General features: G+C 30.2%; 1 protein-coding gene across 50 annotated transcripts in view; it reads right to left on the bottom strand.

The window, feature by feature from the left end:
- The window catches only part of LOC139521940 (rho guanine nucleotide exchange factor 18-like), a 159,869-nt gene that overhangs the window by 133,950 nt on the left and 9,794 nt on the right, over positions 1-16,125 (bottom strand). For 42 of the 50 annotated variants that reach the window (XM_071315706.1, XM_071315702.1, XM_071315709.1 and 39 more), the window contains 4 exons: positions 10,906-11,208; positions 8,721-8,913; positions 4,442-4,557; positions 2,219-2,317 (listed from right to left, as the gene is read on the bottom strand). In XM_071315706.1, coding sequence (XP_071171807.1) covers positions 2,219-2,317; positions 4,442-4,557; positions 8,721-8,913; positions 10,906-11,208 — 711 coding nt within the window. Of the gene's footprint in view, positions 1-2,218; positions 2,318-4,441; positions 4,558-8,720; positions 8,914-9,358; positions 9,627-10,905; positions 11,209-16,125 lie in introns of those variants that run through there. The other 8 variants (XM_071315750.1, XM_071315752.1, XM_071315756.1 and 5 more) reach the window with 4 other exon arrangements.

The following is a 16,125-nucleotide window of genomic DNA, read 5'->3' as shown; positions in this document are numbered from 1 at the left end:
TTTCTTTATTTGTATTCTTTTAATTTATAACACTCTTTTAAAAAGCTTGTTATTTTTAAATAGAATAGCGAACATCCTTAAAGAGTGATTCAAAGAATATGTTATGATATTTTTGACCGTTTGTTGATTTCAATCTTTTTCCTGCATAATTACAGCTTAGATGACCTTCAAAAATTACTTCAATATGACATTTGATTTAAATGATCTCCCTTTTTTAATACTTGACCTGTCAAAAAATCAAAATAAACAGCTAAGAGTAGGTTACAAGAGCATAATTATTTGTTTACATTTTACCGGCAAGTTTTTTACCCCAGCAAGTTTTTTTACCCCAAGATGGTACTCAGAATAGAACCCTATACAGCTTCTGATTGGATGATACAGGATTGGAATTACATTTAATCGAAAGCTTATCCAATTTCCCTTTCTGCAAGTCGGAGCTATTAGAAATATGCCTTTTCATTAAGCAAAAAAAATAGACGATCTTTTTCAACTGCATTTCAAGTCAATTTGAGCTGCATGACCCTATATATTTTTTTGGTTGTCATGCAACACTGGCATTTCTAGTAACAGGAACTGCTACCCGTTTTTCCCTAGTTTGTCTAGTCTTCTAGAAAAAATACGGAACATCAGTGGTACCCTATGGAAAATGCATTACGAATAATTGCGCTCTTGTAACCAGTATGATAAATGCTACCACAAAATTGTCTCCCCTAACTGCCTGGGTGGTCTTGTTGAGGAAGCTTGCTAACCCCAATGTATAGGTGGTTGTGAGTATACAATTATCAGTCAGGTTTAACTTAAAATTTTAAAACTGATATTTGCTATGCTCTTCCAATTTCTCAGCCTTTAGAAGTAAGAGCAATGACTGGTTACCAAAGAGTGAGAAAAACACCAAGGATGAGATGGCAGAAGCAGAGACAGAGTCAATTCAAGAATTCAACTCTAACCTTACTACATGTTCAAGACAAGTTAGACAACCCTTTGTTGGACTTAACACTTTCAGTACTGTTAAAGGGTGGACAAGGAAAATGTATGGACTGCATAAATAATATTTCAATCGAAACTTTGTCCTAAGGTTATAAAGTGCAACCATGATAATATTTTCCTAAATTTTTAAACGAACAATTAAAATTTACAAATTTGATTGTAAAGACTTTTCATAAATAACAGTTCAATAAACTCATTTTTCACAATAAGTTGTTAATTCTTTTTAAAACAAAAGTACAAAAGATAGAACTAATATCAAATGACATCTCATGGGTATTGCGTTCCAATTATAGAAATTCATTTCATTTTCAGATCATCAATAATCTTCGTGATCATTACATCCCCTTTGTGAAAGATAAAATGTTATTTGTTAACCAGTTATAACAGCTTGTTAAGACAAAAGGCCTTCAGAAACTTTAATGACAAAAAAAATATATGAGCCTGATAAAAGACAGGAACAAGTCTATGAGTACATTAGCTACCCGGTACATACCTTAAATGCAGAAATCAATGCATGCATTTGAGGATCACTCATTAATGAGCTGGTAAAGATGCAAGATCTAATAAATGTGATTGCAGAAAATTATGAATGTGAGGTTTAATTATTGCTAACGTTATACTGTCCCATTTTTTGAAAAAACAAAATCATCCCAATTATTTCTGAATTTACAGTATTCTAGTACATAATTTTCTTCCAACTAGTCTTTGTGATTATTTATACAGGACTTTACTGATCTCTAAGCTACCAAGTAAAAGGAGTTATTGCTAACTTAAATAAAACATCAGAATTACAGAATTTCATGCATGACTTGTTCTACTTAAATTAAAATGCATTTAGTGCTGACTATTGTCCAATTTGTTAGTTGATCTTAATGTGTAGCATACTACTGAAAATTCAAAAATTAAAATTTATTGTATCCATTTATTATTGCAGTTTTAATAAGTGGACAAAAATACAAGAATATTTATTGCGATTTTCAGGCAAATCTACGTACAGATATATGTATATGTATCTTATTCAGAATAGAACTTCTTACTATAACTATACCCAGCTAGTCTCATTAATTTCATTAACATTGCAATAATTTCAGAATTTACAGTTTCACTTTATAGGTAAAAAGATTTCAATTTTTAAACTCAGTTTTTTACATAAAAATCTTACGATTCTGAAGAAAACAAGAAACACACACACACAAGCATGATATATGTTTGAAATTAAATTAAAACATACCTGCTTGCTGTTCGGGCCAGTCTGTCTGGCTTTGTATTAAGCCACTATTGTTTTGGTTCATATTGTCGACAAAAGCTTGTATGAGATGTATATCTTCCGCTGCAATATTACAACAATAATTAGAATACAAAGAATTAACATTTGTACAACAATTCCACTTTACATTTGTTTACACCAGTAGGCTCAATATAAATAAATGAAAGCCAACAAAATTTTTATTACAATTATTCTGCATCTGTTTATGCAATACTTAAGTGTTAGGAAATTAGGAGGGGCTCTAGTTGTTATCTTTTCATGTGCAATTTGACAAATGGATGAGATCCAAAAGACAAATACATCTCAAAATAGAATAGCTCTTCATAAAAATTGAAAAGAACCTTTAGCGAGCAAGCTCTCTTATCTGGCATCCATAACTCAATTACTACTTGATATGATACAAGTCCCCCATTTAATACCATGCTGATTATTGAACTCATTTAAGATTTTAATAGAGTATCTGAAGATAAATGAAACCCCATCTTGTTTTTCTGGGTGACATCAATACAAGTCCCTCCCTCTATTTTTTTTTCTCTTTCCAATTTCATTTTTTTTTATTGAGCTTATTCAAAGTTTTGATGAGTGAAAACCTTCATACAAATTTGAAGAGGATCTAAATATATTTATAGATTCCCCTCCCCCAAAAATTGTCCCATTGAATTTCAGATATTTCTGCTTCTCTCTATTTTTTGTTGAGTTGAAACCATTATCCAATTTAAAAAGGATCTGACAAAAATGAAAGACTGACTCATGGTTAAAACAGTCCCTCTTCTGCAATTTTGGCGAATTACAATAACTTTGGCAATCTGTAAGTCAACAGGTAGGTGACAGGATATGTGAAACAATTGTTGTTCTTGGGACAAGGAATCAAGTGCTTTGCTGAAACCATAAAAACTTTGAGGGCCATCATTGCTGGTATAGATCTATAACACTTTTACCATGTAGTTAGCACTGCAATAGTAACCAGATGTACCCATCCATTTGTAACGTCTGCTAGAAATCAATCCCTTTTAAAGGGCTGTTGATGACAAGGGTCATATTTTAAGTTCCTGTATTGATCAGTTGTTTTTGATCAGTTGTTTACAAATATATATGCCACATGTGTTTACTTATTGCTAATGATTCGTAATAAAGATTCTGCAGAAAAAATACTATTCCACCTTGACTAAAGCTCATTTATCTGGTGCCAACATAACAGTAGGGAAAAATGTGCTTAATATAACAAAATGCAAAACAGTAAGGCTTTTTGATGTTAAAAAGTAAATTTCCACAGCAATCTTAATTCCACTACCAGAATTGGGTTCATATTAACATAGTCATTTTTTGCATGTTGAGATCATATAAATATATGTTATTGGTTAACTTTGTGATTTAAATACTTCCTGACAGAGCTACTTTAAAGACAAACCAATCACTCGAAGAGCTACTTTAAAGACAAATCAATCAATCAATTAATTAATCCTATAAGATGATCATTCAAGGACAAGAAAACACGGAAAAATGCCGAAATTCTCGGTCAATGTAATAACACTTTGGTAATAAAATAATATAATTAAATAATAGCAATGATCTATGATTCGTTTACGATACCATTCCTTTCTACCTGCTGCTGAAGGCATCTATTGTTTATAATTAGCATAATTAACTAATCCTTTTGATGTATTTTAATGACTATACAACCTAACTGTGTGTATTGTTTTGAAAGTCACTACACTCCTGATTGGCAGCATTCTTGTGATGGAGGGGATGAACGGAAAAACGACTGAAGAATGTAGAAACTGGGACCGTACAAGTGTTTATATATAGTTATTTATTTTAAGAAGTCATTCATAACAATCTACACATAGAAAGTCAGTAAACATGTTTTCATCTGTTTTTCGATGAATTGACCTGTTAATATGACCTTCTAGCAAGGTACCCATTCGTCAACGAAATCAAAGGTGATCCTAAAATCTGTCGTGCAATAACGTTGCCCTTTTTTTTACATTACTTGATAAGACATTTGCACGATTCCACATCTTGATTTATAAATCATAACGTCATTTTTTCCACTTTGAACAACAAGATATCCATGGGCACCAAGAATTTAATAACTTCCATATAAATACAGTTTTCTTGGTTTTCAAATATCTAACCTGTCTTGTTTTCGTATCAACACAATCAATCAAAATGGTAATTCGTACTCACCTATAGGTTTCTGTAGATATGTTGTTAAAGTATAATCACCATTCTCTTGGAAATGAATAATACCATGGCGATGAAAAATTGGTCTACGATCCAATCGAACAAAATTCTGACTGTATCTGTAATAAATAAGAAACAAATCTTTACAACAGCCCTAATCATGATTAGTGGTTATTAATTAAGAAATAAACAAATATACCTACAACGAAAGCTAACAAGATGTTGACAAGATTTGTACATAGTTCTATGGGTAGAGATTTATGACATATTACATTTTCATTAAGATAAGACAGAATTAATGCGTTAATAAGCAAGACGAAATTCATTTACTGATAGAAGACCAGAATATTGTAGTAGATATTCTATGGAAGTATTGTGGGTTCATTATAATTCGTGGGATAATAATTTATGAATTTAGTGGGCATATGTGAACTACAAATTATTGGAATATACTGTAGCTGTTTTATGTTGTATGTCTAACAGGGCGGATCCAGCCATTTTAAAAAGGGGGGTTCCCAACCCAGGACAAAGGGGGGGTTCCAACTATATGTCCCAATTCAAATGCATTGATCGGCCAAAAAAAGGGGGGTTCAGACCCCTGGAACCCCCCCCTGGATCCGCCAATGTCTAATGTGTATGTTTTTTATGTTTTGTATGTCTTAATATTGTAATGTGTTGTTACAGTTATTATTCTGCAAAAAGCTCTACAGAACATATCTTTGTAAAGTCTCATGTAAACTAGACTTTAAACAAAATGTTCTCTTCTAAAAAGTACAAATTTTTGATAGGTGAATATTTCTAATATTTCAATAGATGCAATGTTTGTGAATGTGAATGTGTATGCCATGCTGCCCATCAAGGGGCCTCAATAAATATTTTTATTCAAATTTGATGAAAACTTTTGTAAAGTACAAATGACTCATATTTTTTTTCTTCATTCACAAAATTTGGTACGAACGAAAAATAAAAGACATATTGTGATTTCAAGCTTTAAATGTTCTTGACCTTATTATTTTGGGGTATGATTGTTTCATCTAAAGGTTAATCAGGTAAGACCTTCAGACATACCAATTTGAAACATGTTAATTCCCTTTATCTACACAAATTGAAATAACTGTACATAGAATGTATGCAATTTTAAATATGACCTTGACCTTGCAGGAAGACTTTACACATTCCCTCTGGTAATGGAAAATAATCATTTACTTAGAATTGTAAAATAAAAAAAAGGGTAATAATTTTCAAACTGATATGATATTATATAAGGGTACATAAGATATGTTAAGCAGAACTATATTTAATTAAGTTTGTGACCTTGACCTAGAAAACAGGACATAATGCAAACAATTGAAATAACTCACGAACCTTCACCTTTTGGTTAAATACAATGAGAAAAGTTTCATTAATGTATTAATTAAAGGTATACAAAGTCAGAACTATTTTTTAGACAGATACCTCTTAAATTTGAATAAGTAAAGTGAAGTCACCTTAAGCTTCACCAGAAGTTCATTAATTACAATAAAAGGGGAAAATATCAACAAGTTATAATCTGTATTAAATGTAGTAACCCCTTACTTTATATTAGGAATATAAAATTCACTTTTAGTCTCAAAGCACAAGCAACCCTTATATCTGAGAGTATATACAATAAATATGCCATGAGTCATGACAAACAGGAAAACATACAAGAAAATTGTCAAACCCCAACTTAGAAGATCAAAGCTTAAGACTCTTTGCTGTTGTTTTTTCTAGGAAACTAACAGGTTGCAATTTAGATTTTCCATGAAAAAGGGGTGGTAGCATCCATAGAGACAAGAGTTATTTTTAGAAAACATGTTAGGGGGAGGGTTGGGATCCTGCTAACATGTTTAACCCCGCCACATTATTTATGTATGTGCCTGTCCCAAGTCAGGAGCCTGTAATTCAATGGTTGTCGTTTGTTTATGTGTTACATATTTGTTTTTTTCGTTCATTTATTTACATAAATAAGGCCGTTAGTTTTCTCGTTTGAATTGTTATACATTGTCTTATCAGGGCCTTTTATAGCTGACTATGCGGTATGGGCTTTGCTCATTGTTGAAGGCCGTATGGGGACCTATAGTTGTTAATGTCTATGTCATTTTGGTCTTTTGTGGATAGTTGTCTCATTGGCAATCATACCACATCTTCTTTTTTACATCTTTAGCTAGCAGATTCTAGCTACTTATATTAAGACTACTTATTTACAAAAAGAATAATGAGTATTATTTGAACATAAAACAATATTTGTGAATTATATATGTGATACTACTTTTATTAGTATTTTGGTTGATAAAAAACATTTATATCAAAAATAGAAACTTTTATCAGTATGTTCATAATTTGTTCTTTTTATAATATATATCAAATTATTAGCTCTATAGATTTTATACTGAGATACTGTGGTAAAGAGAGTACAGTAGACTCCACCTAATCGGATATCGGTTAAAGGAATATATCGGCTATTGTAATATTATTTCAAAACACCAAACCCTTTCCTATATGTTTAATGTTAATTTTATCGTGTAATCGAATATTGGATATAAGAATATATCGGCAAATCGGATAAGAATATTCAGGTAATTTGGTTATTTTATGATTTGATACACAAATTTAAGATATAGCTTTTCACAAACAGAAAGGGAAATTTCTATTGATTTCAATTAAACCATCATAAAAAGTGTTACATGCTGCATAAAACTGATACAGGTGTCATAGCAAATTAGAACACTCTAATTGTATTAAATTCTAACATGACATCCTTCAAATGCTTTGGAGTACACACCCGTGGTAAAATATATTGCCTGGGCTGTTCTGATCGTACACCCACATCATATGATTTTTTATGAATGAGCTTCCCCACATTATAGAACAATAACGTAAGAATATAAGCTTTTAAGAGAAAATACACGCTTGTGAAACCGAAAATTATCACAACAAGGAAACCTAAACAAACATTGCTAAAATGTGTTATAAGCAATATATTTTTTTATACATATAAGACTTTTCACAAATCTTGAGTTAGATATTCTGCAAATGAACTCGCATCCTTGGTTTCCATTTTCATGTCTTTCTTTGGACACGAAGAAAAGTTTAGCTGACAAAAATATATTTTTTTATACATATAAGACATATCAGGAGCTTATCATTCAAATTCATCCAAAACTATCTAAATACATTATATTAAATAGTTTAAGAATGTCACTAATTCAGTTTGATCCGTTGTTTTATGTCAATTTAATAGTGAGTTTATTTTATGGGAACAGCAAATATTTGCCTCCACCAAGAGCACTTTGATTCAATAGAATTGCTTTATTTGTCCTATTATAATTGAAATAATTCATGGGGCTTGAATATATCGTGATTTTACCATGGGTTGTTCCTTTATGCTGATATTTTACCCCTCGCTAACGCTCAAGGAATAATTGTCATAAAGGGCCGATCGGTGGTAAAATCATGATATATTCAAGCCCCCATGAATTATTTCTTAACTGTACAATATTTTGACTGAAAACTTGGGGAAATTTTTCTTTAAATTGTAGTAGGACAATTGTCATGTACTGTAATTTCAGAGATTTTTGACATTTCATAATTATTGCAAAAATGGCATTGAAGTAAGTTTTGAAAAAGAAAAAAAAAATACATTTTTAATTTTGGAAGTGTTATTCAATTGCATGCAGCATTACTGAAATTTCAATAATAAATCTTGCAATTTTGTCAACTGTTCAACAAAAAATGCATGCAAAAATAACCAAACTTAAAGTTATTTGGTATATATCACTGAAACATACAGTATAAGGATACTTCTCCTTCCTTTAAGTTTTCAAATTCATTCAAATATATTCTTTTAAATATGATGAGAAACTATCGGCTACTGTGGATTCATTATTATTCGTTGGATACCAAATTTCATTGATTCATGGGTACAGGTGAGCCGTGAAATTAAATATTCAACGAATAACAAATTTTCCATAGGAATGTATGCAGACTTCGGCAAAACCACGAAATTCAATATCAACGAACATGTAAGATTTCAATAATCCACGAAAATTGGTACCCCGAAAATAAATGAATCCACAGTACTTACATTTTTTGAAAAAGTTTAATAAATTATATTACAAGCATTGACTTCTACAGGAATGAAAGGACAGCTATGGGGTCATGATAACATATATTAAACATGTATAGTAGTGCAAGCTTATAAAACAGATTTAAAAGAAAACAACAAAGCAATGGTACTGCGAAAATGTAAACAACTACTAACTCAGTTAACAATTCTGTAAGCTCTGTGTAACCATGCTCCGCTGCTATTTCTCTCGGCAAGTAACCATGACGATTTGGTGTTTTCAATGCTATATCTCCACCAGGTTTATCCAAGAAAAATGATGCCACTCTAAACAGTCCTAACTGTGCAGTAAAATGTAATAAAGTTGACTTGTCCAGAGGCTGAGTTAAATCTACAATCATAAAACAAATCTAAATATTCGTAGCACATGTCATGTTAGGCTAATACTGGAAAGTTTCATTTTCAATATGTGTTTTTATAAATTGATTTTGTTTTACATGTCAGAAAACATTTATAAATATCCAGATACATGTAAACAAAATATTTTCAGAATACAGGAATCTAGATGTGTAATGAAATTCCAAGAAAACAACTAGTGAATCTTTTAAAATATATATTTAAAATATCTTCTTTACACAATACTATTTAAAAGTGATACGTCAATACAAAACTTGTTACAAAAGAAAAGTGAAACATATGTATAAAAAAAAACAGTGATTTGTGTCTAATATTGTCTTAATCATGTCATCCTGTTATCATACGATTTAGTAATATTATTTATAAAAGTATTTATGCTAACAAAATAAATTCTGCAAATAAGAGTCAAATTTAGTTACCTTCTTGAAACAAATTTGTAATCCTGATCACTGAAATTAATTACAAGTGTATGTTTCCAGTGAAATAAACGATTATTTATTTACATGAAAACAATCAGCCAAGTCATGAATCTGAATCCTTGTGCGTATCATCATACTTAGGCCACTTTATATTTTCATATTTATTCCCACACTTACTTCAATCAATTTTTATCTTTTTTTCATTTAGACTTATGTAACTTCCTCAAGAGAAAAACATCCAAATTTTCTCAAGGAAGATACTTCTAAGGACAGTTTAGAGGATTACCAATCTCTTCATCAGAGGAAACTTATTTCATTCAAATTTTGACAATAAAATAGGATATGGCTAACAAAATACACTTTGCATAATGAAAATAATTTTATCTACATTAAAGGACAAAATATGAAGTATAGAAAATAAAAGGACCAAATCAAATGCATTATTTGACCAAGATATTGCATAAATGACAAAATGTACAGAAATAAAAAAACAAATAATTTTACAACAATGGCCTAAAAAATAACAGTATATTTGTATCAGGAACCCATATAATTACTAATATCCTGAGTTTATTTATATATGTACATGTATGTTTATCTATACAGATCAATAATATAAAACATGTCATTTTCTACAAAATATAAATCTGTCAATAAAACAATAAAATTAGGTATTATTGAGTGTTTGCTGGAGTTTCAAATTCAGCTAGTTATATCCATGTAAAAAAAAGCCACCTATTTCAATAAACGTTAAAAAAAAAAGAAAAAAAAGACATGCACAGGAACTGATAAAAAGTATATTTATTTGAATTTTATAATAATGCTGCAGGAATATCTGAATGGGAATGTTTTTCTAGGTCAACTCTGTCACTTCAAAAATAAATATTGACCTACAATTGTATCTAGTATACATTTTGTACATCAAAGAGTATACAAGTTACTTGCAATATAACTAATTACCTTCAAATGGCATTTTTTAAGATGTGATCATTTATTATAGACTTTTACATTATTTAATGCAAAAGTGATCAGAAATTGTTTAATATGTGTCTGATGTAAATAAACATCTTTTTCATGAATGTAAAAGCGCCAAATTTCTATAAAACGATCATTTGCTCATATCAAACCTAGTGTTATTCATTGGCAACATCTTATGTTCATAGTTGCAATTTTGACCTATAGTACATAGAGGTACCTAAAGCAAACTACTAAATATTAGAAGCACTTTACATTTTGATCTAACTTCAGTAAACTTATTATTCTGTATTTAAGCCTTTTCCATAGTAACTTTAACGCTGGTGCATGACGCTCTACATACTATGCAATTGATGTTTACTTCAATTTATTCTTTTGACTGGTAGTTTATAGGTGAACATCAAATGATGCAACAAATCTACTTTATCCTAAGAGAAACATTGTGCAGGTGACAGGATGTTGACAGAGATTTCATTGATGTATAGAAGGAATTAAATAGGCTTAAAAAATGTGCAGCTCAAAAAGTATTCTATAAGCAGGTGCAAATGATTTTTTTTAAATCTTATGATTACCTGTTGTTTTAAAATCTCCCAGTACTGTCCAATGCTCTGGTATTTGTACTTCTAAATGGGTTAATGCAGTGTAAAGTCTGTCATCAAGTGTATCCAAGATTTCATTAGAAAGGTCAAAGTCATCTGACCTTACAAGTTCAAGGTCATCCAAAGAATTACTGTTATACACACTATTAATAAGATACCATGCTAAATAATAGGTACTGTCTTTGTAATACTGGAAGGCTGATGTTGCAAGGATACACAGTTCGTTGTTTAGGTAACCACAGAAGTTCAACTGAAGCTGTTCTTCAAAATCATGTTCTGCAAAAGAAACATATATTCTTATTACAAAAAACACTGTTTAATATAAGATAAAGTTATTCCTTCTCTTTTGCTTCCTCTCTGTGGCTTTGGTTAAATGTATCATATTTATTTTAGAACTGACATAAGCTTCATATTTATGTATAAGCTCATTTTCATTTTTTTTTATATTCTTGTTAAGGTCTCAGACTTTTATAAACTTTATGACTCTGTTTTATATTTAATTAATTCAATAGGTAACAAGAATGTGTCCATAGTACATGGATGCCCCACTCGCATTATCATTTTCTATGTTCAGTAGACCGTGAAATTGGGGTCAAAACTCTAATTTGGCAATTAAATTATAAAGATCATATCATAGGGAACATGTGTACTAAGTTTGAAGTTGATTGGACTTCAACTTCATCAAAAACTACCTTGACCAAAAACTTTAACCTGAACGAACGGACGGAAAAATGGAAGGACGGACGGACGGACGGACGCACAGACCAGAAAACATAATGCCCCTCTACTATCGTAGGTGGGGCATCAAAACTTGAAGATAATTATGAATCTCAGTGTTCAACATCATACAAATTTACTTCGGGCTTGTAGGCAGATTTTGTTAGAACCATGAAAATTTGTACCCACGAAAGTTAAATGAATCAAAAGTAATTCTTTATATCTTCAAAGTACAATTTTAAAGTCTTCGATTCTGGTTCACCAGAAAAATAAAAGTTACATATAGTCTCCATTCTGTAATGTACTGTGATAATTATATTATTATTGATGTCAACATGAAGATATAATGTTGTTTATGACTATTTACACCTGACAAAGTTGTTGTACCTGTACTAATTACCTGTTAGTACCTGTAGATTAGGTTATTTTAGGAAGAGAAAATACAAATGTTATCATCATAACAAATCTTTTTATAGCTACAATTAATGTAAATGATGAACTATGATGTTAACTTACATATGAAATGAACAATGAATGAGAAATTATTTTTCAAAGGGAGGTAATACAACTCGTATTTATCATGGGAACATGTTTTTTAGTGGTTGAAACATTTTAAAATGCCTTAATTGTAACAAAATAAAATTATTCCATATCTTTTTCTGGCCGCATAATTATTACAGTTACTGGCCTTTAATAAATCAGACCTTCCCCTAAAGTAAATCATGCAGGCCTTAACCCTGGACTCTTGTCAATGCAAAATTCAAAAGTCAGGCCTATAGAAATAATTTACATGGATATATTACCTCTTATATTTTAAAGGATATTTGTCATTTCTAGAAAAAGCAAATCCCTATTAAATAATCAGCAAGTTCCAAGCACTGCCAGATAAACATTAGTTTCAAGAATAGCAGAATTCATTAGGCATATATATATATGCTGTGCTAACACCATACATGTTTCCCCATAGTCACTAAATATACCCTGAAATCACACAAATGTGTAACTTTACTAGCATTCTGCAAATAGTACTTGGGACTCACTGATATATTATACATGTACTACTCTTATAAAATTCCAATATATCATCATCTGATGTATATGATCAGGAAAATGGCAAAAGTTTATAAATTTATAAATTTTGAAAGGCAAAATGTTCATAATGATTTTAGCATTCTAAAATCTAAAAGTGCAGATGTTCTTTAAGAAATCTTAAGATAGACAGCACAGTGTCAAAAATACATTACAGCAATTCTTAACATAATATCAAACAGATTTACCCAATTAATAATCACTTAATATATTTATCTATAGCTTTCACAAACATTTCACTAATAATTACACATACCTAGATTCAAAGACATTCATTATATTCTTAATCCAAAAAGAAATCAAAAACATTCCAGGGATAAAATGACAGAAATTAGTATATATCTTACAACACTTACAAAAAACAACCTTGATATACATTTATGTAGTTCTGGACCTTAATTAACAAACACTATAAGGTTAAACAAGGTTATTGAGGAAATGAACAACCATGATTGGCATTATATATTTCTGATCACCTCTATGTTTGTTATCGACCATAAAAAGAAGAAATAAAACCAAAGTTTATGTATGAATAGTATCTGATATCAGTTACCTATGAAGTACGTAGTTATCAAAGATGTCAAGTCTGGGAACAGATTAGGAAATTATGTTAATACTAAAAAAAGATATTTGCTTTTTATAAGACTATAGCTATCATTCCATTCAAACTGTAATATTTTTTTATGTCACAAACTTCTTTTTTCTTTAATCTTTCATAAAAATCTAAAACTTTACCAGAAAATCATAAGTATTTACTGAATAATCTTCATGTGGAATAATGAATGAAAATTATGAGCTGCCCATACATTGAGCGTTCTGTGTTTCCAATTTATTCAATGGCATATCAGGAAATTGTTTTTTTTGTGTTTGAAGGTTTGTGTCTCATTGAGTTGTCCCAAACTTTCCTTGTCTTCATATTTACACCAAAAAAAAAATTTAAAAATTCCTTATAAATGCTTTATAAACTAAAAGATTTAGAATTCCCTTTTAATCTTTTAACTCCCATTTAATCCGGTAAAATGTGGTTAATGCATAGATACCTCGAACCAATCTAATGAAAGCACATATATGGTAGATGAATTTACTGACCTTCTTATTGAAAGGTTCATTGGTATTTCAAGATTTTCAAATATTTCTGGTATTACTTATCAATGTTTAATTGTACACTATTTGTTTACATGATAAAAGTTTATTAAGTACAGAAACATTATATACCTAACATCAATGTATATACTTCAATCAGTTCAATGAGATTGTTTTTACTCAAATGATGATTTGCACTTACTAAAAACTAATTTGATATTCTGATCTACGTAAATTCAGTTTTGCTATGCAACTTTTTTTTAAGGGTGTGTCAAAACAATAAGGGATATGTTTCTGCATTGCTTGGAAAAAGATGTGACAAAAGAACCAGAAGTCATGACCTTGACAAAAAAACTATAGAGTCACAGCCATGTAGCTAAACTTTTCGACATAGTGGCTCAGAGTGTAAGTCCATACAGCTAATACAAAGCAGGGTTTTATAGCTGACTATGCTGTATGGGATTTGATCATTGTTGAAGGCCGTACGGTGTTAGACTTATAGTTGTTAATTTCTGTGTTATTTGGTCTCTTGTGGAGAGTTGTCTCATTGGCAATCATACCACATCTTCTTTTTTATATTTAAATTTCATATCATATGAACATGTTCTTGTCCTGAAAATGCATTTAATTCATCACTGGAAGTTAAACATCGATTCATCAATCATCCGTTCATTATAAATTGTTTTTCATATTTCAATGCAGGAAATACGAATCTGTATCATTTCCTCATATTGTCAAAATGATTTCACATTTTTCCTTCCATCTATTCTGCTGATTTTTGTTTGCAAAGGTTTGTTATTCTAGCATCTTCAGAATTTGTAAAAAAAATTAAAAGCAGTTGAAACGAACATTGTATTTTAATACAAATAATCCTATTAAAACCCCAAAAAAAGCTAAAACTCTGTAGGAAGAAAATAACCATGAAAGCATCAGAACAATTTCAATGATTTAATCTGTCTCTATTTTTTCCAATTATTTGAAACTACTACACTTACAGCTGGTACAAGAAAAACTGAAGCGCTTACTTCTTTCTCATGTGACCGATTATTGCCTAATTACGACAAAAATCCATGTCAATAAAAAGGCACATAAAACGCTTTATTTGTTGCTGTCAATTACTGGATATACACACTGTATAATGGCTGTTTGCACTTGTTTGTGGGACATGACAATTTCTATTTCAAGGTTGATCCAATTTTATTTTTTTGTTAAACAGAAATTGAAATTCCCCAAATCAATAGCAATTCAATAAAAGTTGATGAAAACAACACAAATCAAACACTAAACCAGATAATTAACTATGCCGTGTACAATTTTAAACTTAATTAAAACCATTTGCAAAGTGACAAACAAACAATTATTGAAGACAGCTTATAACTTTTAAGGCAATTACATTTTCAATACAAAATATAGCATGTAAAGAACGTTATTTTATGAACATTGCAGGAATGCACATAGAGGATGCAACATGTGAGAATAACTTAACAAACAATTATAGAAGACAGCTAATAGATTTTAAGGCAAATCAATTTTGAATACAAAAAATAACATGTAAAGAAAGTTATTTTATCAATAATACAAGGATGCACATTGAGGAAATGTCAGTTTATGTTCTTACTAAGACTTCTCAAACCATGAATGTACTTTAAGATTAGACTAATCATTCAACACTCTAACATATAAATCAAGTAGGTCTGAATGTCTCACCAACACTTTCAAGGTTATAAAAAGAATTAGCACTTTAAAATTTCAAACATTTACATGAAAAGAATCTATATTTTTTTTAAATACATGTGTATAAACATTGTCAATGGCATTATGTATTTTATACACTTTGTATACAAGGAAAGAATTGGCACAAATTGATAATTCAAATTTAGATTTGCCTCAGTTATGTTGAATCTTGTAAAGAAGAATGAAGAAGTTTATAAATGTTTATAGCAAATGATCAAACTAAGTTATTCTATGAACACAGGACAAACAATTTTGTTGTTACAATCTTACAAACAGATCTTTATACCTAGTTGTCTCCCCTTTCATAAAATCACATGAAAATCAGTCGAAAAGGGGTAAATTCAGTAAAAAATCTCCCATTAACTTTAATACTTATCTATGTCTTGAATCAAATTTATACCTGATTTTCCCTTAGAAATTAGAAAATTTCATATATATCATTCATGAAAGTACAAAAGTAGTCCTATCTTTTGCAACAATAAAAACATAAAGTAATGCGGCATTTTTGGGCATTCACATGGCCTTGTTTACAAACACTGTAGATTTGCACTTAATTCCTTCACTGACCCC

The sequence above is a fragment of the Mytilus edulis genome, chromosome 4, assembly GCF_963676685.1.
Source record: "Mytilus edulis chromosome 4, xbMytEdul2.2, whole genome shotgun sequence".
NCBI classification, from domain to species: domain Eukaryota; kingdom Metazoa; phylum Mollusca; class Bivalvia; order Mytilida; family Mytilidae; genus Mytilus; species Mytilus edulis.
The sequence above is the reverse complement of the archived record's forward strand: the minus strand, read 5'-3'. Positions and strand labels throughout refer to the sequence as shown.